Source organism: Alosa pseudoharengus, unplaced genomic scaffold (genome assembly GCF_046254945.1).
Source record: "Alosa pseudoharengus isolate Yale_2024_CS ecotype anadromous, Long Island Sound unplaced genomic scaffold, YU_APseudo_1.1 YU_APseudo_1.1_scf_15, whole genome shotgun sequence".
Lineage (NCBI taxonomy): Eukaryota > Metazoa > Chordata > Actinopteri > Clupeiformes > Clupeidae > Alosa > Alosa pseudoharengus.
Genome location: NW_027468620.1, coordinates 3,852,381 through 3,858,223, shown reverse-complemented (window position 1 = coordinate 3,858,223; position 5,843 = coordinate 3,852,381). Strand labels below are relative to the sequence as shown.

Here is a 5,843-nt window from a genome sequence, read left to right as displayed (position 1 = left end):
GGTCAAGCTTTTTGACACATAACATAAAGTTTTTTTTTTTTATATTATGGTACCTTCAGGTTCCTAACAGAAATCATCAGAAATCATCATCATTGTACTCAGAGAGCAGAATTATAGCAGAACAATTTTTTTAATGTATCAAATAAAAAAATTTACTGACCAAGAATGAAGAAAAGCTGCATATCTTACCTTTGACTGAATGTGTATTCAAAGGTAACATTTCTGCCTATTAACATTCCTAGAAAAAACACACACACACACACACACACACACACACACACACACACACACCTCACATTTATTTCTTGCTGTAAGTCTCACCCTCTATTTTGTAAATAATGTCATATTATGCACATAAAATGAATGATTGCTGGGGTGAATTAATAGTTCACACATTGTGACATAGTATATTCAGTTAACTGCAGTATACACGTGTAGACTTCCTCCAATCACTTGTTCTGTAAGGCAATTCCACATACTTTTGTGACCCATGCGGGTTTAAACCGAGTGCAGCCAAATTGGATCTCTTCCTCAGGACACATTATCGGTAGCATGTGCTGTATTTCCTTTGCTGAGCTGATGAACTTGAGCAACTAAAGCTGAAAAAAACAAAACAATTGGAGACACATTAATAATTTAGTGCACATCAATTTGTTCAGGAGGTGAAGCAGGTAGGATTCAGGACAGGCTACTCTGGCTAAAACTAGCCCATTTCAGTGTTTCTATTCACACCTCCCAAATCTGCAAGGCATAGTCTATTGAATTGCAAAGGAGCAAGGAGCAAGTCAAGCAAGTAAAAAAAAGGATAAAAATGAAGACCTTGCCTTCACTTTTATAATTGTGTCTCACTACTAGTCTATATCATAGTTTCATGATTCTGAAAACAAAATCATAAAATAGGCCTATAGGCTATCAGAAATTAGGCAAACAAGTGTAGTAAGCTAGAACATTTTACTGCATGACGATGGCTCTTTAATGATCTGAAAGACCAAAGATTGGTCAGTATGATTGGTTATTTGCGATTGCGAATATGTGGACTATCCTAAACTATCCTTATATCTAAGTCCCTCCAAAGCGATTAATAGGCCTAGGCCTACTTCAAATGGAAAGTGGCTGGGTCTAAAGTTGACAAGGCCCCTATCTCCAGGCATAGTTCATTCAATGCAGAAATATCCAGCAGATTCTGTTTAATAAAGAGTAGAGTAGCCTAATCCAATCGGGAAGTTCACCTTTTTCTCCGTAGGCCTACCGTCTATGTTCCAAAAATGTAATATTGTATCTGTAGCTGGCAACTATGTTTACGAGGAAATGATGTCAGAGGTTTTGAACTTGAGTGACGGCGGGTAGTCTGGTAGCAGTGTTCTGTTTACCATTTAGCTGTTAGCATCTCATAGTGCTGGTTAGCTTGCAGCTGCACTTACTTACGACGCTGATACCGTTAGCGGTAGTGACCGTACTTTGAGCAAGAAGTCGGAGTTTCACTGCCTTTATTATTCTCACCGGTTGAGTAGAAGGTAAAGCGAAAAAGTTGTCATACAAAACGCTTGCGTTGTGCTTGTATGAACAACGGACGTTGATATGTTGGTAATGGTAACGTTAGCTAGTTATCGTCAGCTAACGTTTACGTTAATTGTCAAAGCTTAGCTGCTACCCAGTAACAAGACAAGACAAACGTTACAGCTAACTTGGTACCATCTAAATTCAAACATATGTTTGTTATAATCCACGGAATACGAAGTGTTCAAGCTAGGAATAAGATACTAACCTTAGGCCACTGTTGGGAATCAGCAGCAGAGCACTGGCCTTCTTTGGATAATGTTACCTATTCGTAGTTGGCTAACCAAAACAACTGCACTTTGCTAGCGAACTGGATGTGTTTACACCTAGCTGTTTCTTGCTCTTCTTCAATTCCTTGCATGAAATACAAATTGACACTGCATTTTTATTAATCGATGTCAAGGCGTGTATGATATTTTGGTGAGTGTGCTAATGGGAAAGAGTTATGCTAGCCGTTGCACATTATGACAGGGTTTATTTTAAACCATCTTAAAAATGTCTCATAACTTTAGGCAAATGATGGACCTTCACAAAATCATCCAAGATGCCCTTTATGACTTCATCCAGTCATACATTCCTGATGCAGACTTAAGGTACGTAAACTACGTAAAAGTAAGCCTGTTTCTATTCTTGGCAGCTAATAACCTGTGATTCTATCGTTACTCTGATACAGCACTTTAGATGAAGTGCTTTTATCCTACATCACTGGTGTCCTGGAAGACTTGGGATCTCAGGGAAGCGCTGAAGAGAACTTCGATGTCGAAGTTTTTGTTGAAATGTTGGAAGCTTACATTCCTGGTTTCGCGGAAATAGACAGGTAAGCCACAGTCAACAATTTAAAAAAAAAGTATTATTACAAATGTCAGTTTGTTGGTGCCCATTGATTATGTTCCTTTGTTCTTGTTGTCTCATCTCATGTTTGTTTATTGTTTATTGAAGGGGAAAACACTCTTTGCTCTCTTTTGTCTTAGCGTCAAAGTCTGTGAAATGATGTTCAGCTTGGCTGCAAAACTAGCCTCAGCTCGGGACACAGGTGAAAGATTTTTGCAAAATGATCTTGTGTTTGGGTAACTGAACACATTTTTAGTTTTGGCAACACACATTGTTCTTTGATAGTATTTTAATTCTGTTTTTAAATTTGTGGTTCTGCAGAAACCACTGAACCAAAGCGTGTGGAGAGCAACTGGAGTCTTACGCATAGTTCCTCTAACTCTGAGACGCCAGTGAGAGACATGCACTTTTACTCAACAGATGGAGCAACAGCTAAGGTAGTTTATTAGCAACACCATTCTTGTAGGCGACGCTTTTCTTCTCACTGTACATAAGCTACATATCATTATTTTGAAAATATTTAGGACAGTGTCAAGTGGTATGAGCAATTTGAGTCCCTTTTAATTTTAAGTATTTGCTTACAAGTTCACTAATGTTACATCTCTGGTTGTTTTAGATTGCACAAGATGACAGTTGTGAGTGGGACAGCCAGGAGAAGTTGCTACTTGAGATGTTCCCCAAGTGTAGTGTAACTGAGGCTAGAAGTGCCCTATCCATCGCTAAAGGAGACATGGAGGAGGCAGTGAGACTCATCATTGAAGGAGATGTGCAACTCAGTCCCATACCTCTTGTTAATGTAGGTTTTCCCACAGGCGGTTCCACCATTGCAAGATGTTAGTCAGCATAGAATGCCAAATTACTATATTTTTGTTTTTCAGGCTAATCAGGGGAAGACCCAATCATCAAAAGCAGATCAGAAATTGAAAGAAAGCATTTTAGAGAAGTGAGTACAAATATGACCCTCTGACAATCAAGGCCAGATCTGTTAATAATAACTAACAGTGTTTTGTGCCACTTTTCAGATACATGTTGGTAGACAGTGAAGAAGATAAGAAAACCCACAGGCCAGTCACTCCAAAAGATGTGAGCATTTACTGTATATGCAATTCAGCACACACAATTTCTGATTGTAAAGTTAAGAATGTGATTAGTATGTCATGAAATATTGTGAATATTGAGATTCTGTATTGATTCTATGGTTATGGTTATAGTATCTGTCAGTTGCTTTTGTCCAAAGCGACATACAGTATATGAACACTACAATAGTTTCAAATAAAGTTTAGTAAGTGTGCATTACGCGTAATAGTAATAATAACATTATCAATAACAATATCAAATACATTTATTGTAATTAGAGTAATATTGTATGTATTTCTTGCTTTGATGTGTGAAGGCTCCAAAGAAGCTGGTCCGTTACCACGATAATCAAGTTGTGACAACAAAAGGAGAACGATACCACCAGGTCAAGAAAGAGGAAACAGATGACATGAAGAGAACCTATGTAAGTCTGAAGCCAGCACGCAAATACAGATTCCATTAAAGAACACTGTGAATGAAGACCAGTTCCATTTGTGTGCTTTATTTAGGCCTGTTGTCTTTTGCCAGTTTAATATGTAAACATTAACCATTTTGCAATGAGTGTCTTTTTTTGCAAACCTCAGCCATTAAAATCCTATTTATTCAAATATTACAATTGTTTTTGAAGCATCTAGTTAATAGAAATTGTCTTATTTTTTTATTATCATTATAATAATGTACTGTATCCCAGCAGAAACACATCTTAAAGCAGTTAGTGTTTAATGGTGGTTTGGGCTGCATTGTCTTGTTTAAAGCAGTTAGTGTTTAATGGTGGTTTGGGCTGCATTGTCTTGTTTTCAAAACATTATGTTCTTTCTATGAAGTGTTGAAAGATGATTCAACTCAGACCACCTATCCATGAATAAGGCTGTATACCGTAGCTGTTTAACAAAACTTGAACTAATATATGCATACTCCTGTTTTACTTTCAGCAGGTCTGATGTGATATTGTGTTATTTGTATATATTTCTTTTTTGTGATACCATTTACTTTTACAAATCCTAGGGAAAGTAGAGATTGACTTAATGCTTGTTTTGCATGCAGTCTGGTTCTCCATCAATTGGATTAACTACTGAATGATGTGTCATATCATTATTGGACCATGTTGCTGAATAGCAAAATTACATGAATTATTTTAACGTTTTAGTGTTTTGATAGCAGATCATCTCCTCAAAGTTTCAAATGACTCGCTCTTTATTTTTATATACAGATATATAGATTTGAAAAGTTTGCAATGAACTACTCTCAAGGATACTCTTTAAAAGTCCATCTTTTGCACAAGGGCCTAGGGTAGAACTGTTGGAAAATTATGTATTTTAAACAGCTGGCAACACTTTTTCAAAGTTCATTATGCATAGTATTTCATATTGTCTCAGTTCACAACACTGTTTTATGTTTTTTTTGTTTCAAGTTTGGTTATATTTTGTGTATGTGTGACATTGTAAAGCTTTTATTTTGTTGTTTTAAATACGGCAAGATTTACTGAGGGACTGAAGGTGGTGTTTTGAAACTGATTATTAATTTGATGGGTGAGCAGTTTGTTTCCTTTTTCTAGTGTTTTGTCATTTCACATATGTGTGAGTATGATACTCATGCACAAGTGAAGCTGGCTCTAGCCTCTGTAACATAAAACTGTTCTAAATTGGTATATAGTGCATACTTAACATGTTGAATAAAATCAAAATGTTGTTTACCATGAAGTAAAGGATTACACATTGTATTTTCTATTGTGTGCTGTACTTTCCCCCCACTGATATGCTAAATATTTCCAAAGATCTCTCTGGAATTACACAATAAATTCTTGAATTTCCCCTTGGGGATCAATAAAGTATCTATCTATCAATAGCCACTATGTAAACAGCGCATAGTTGCACTTACTATATTTACCCCAGTACCTTTTTAGTAAAATATTCAGTTAGTTTGGTATTCTACTAACTGCACTATACTGAAGGTCAAACCTTCAACTGTTTGCCATGAAGCTTGTCTTTACCTATTGGCATTAGCCACTTACCGGTAATTGTTAACAGTAGTATCTAAGGCATTTTCAAACCTAACTTGTGGCCCAGAATCATCACTGTCTATTCTCTGAATTCCTGCCCATGACCATGTTATCTAAATCGCATGGTCCAACAAATCTAGTTATAGACACCTTATATATACTTATACCTTATCCATAATAATCACAACTGCGGGTCTTTTTTGCCTCTAATAAATTAATGTGTTTTCTAATCACAGGAGTTTATTCGGCGATAATCTGACATATATTGAATGCCATTATTGAAGTACTTTCACAAGTTGAATGCATCCTGTAATGTGTGTATTCAGGAAAAATCTGCACAACACAACAAAGGTAGTCTTTTAAGGAGACAGAAACATGA

At 36.4% G+C, this 5,843-nt stretch overlaps 1 protein-coding gene across 2 annotated transcripts; it reads left to right on the top strand.

Moving 5' to 3' along the window:
• Nucleotides 1–1,358: 1,358 nt before the first annotated feature.
• Nucleotides 1,359–5,183, top strand: cuedc2 (CUE domain containing 2). Of its 2 annotated transcripts, none has more exons than XM_076285286.1 (9): nucleotides 1,359–1,514; nucleotides 2,070–2,150; nucleotides 2,231–2,374; nucleotides 2,529–2,590; nucleotides 2,710–2,825; nucleotides 3,005–3,184; nucleotides 3,267–3,331; nucleotides 3,411–3,471; nucleotides 3,782–5,183. In XM_076285286.1, the coding sequence occupies exons 2-9, from the start codon at nucleotides 2,074–2,076 to the stop codon at nucleotides 3,926–3,928; spliced, it is 852 nt and encodes a 283-aa protein (XP_076141401.1). In that variant the 5' UTR covers nucleotides 1,359–1,514; nucleotides 2,070–2,073; the 3' UTR covers nucleotides 3,929–5,183. The 2 variants fall into 2 exon arrangements, with proteins under 2 accessions (XP_076141401.1, XP_076141400.1); XM_076285285.1 differs by having other exon boundaries at nucleotides 1,359–1,977.
• Nucleotides 5,184–5,843: the final 660 nt, after the last annotated feature.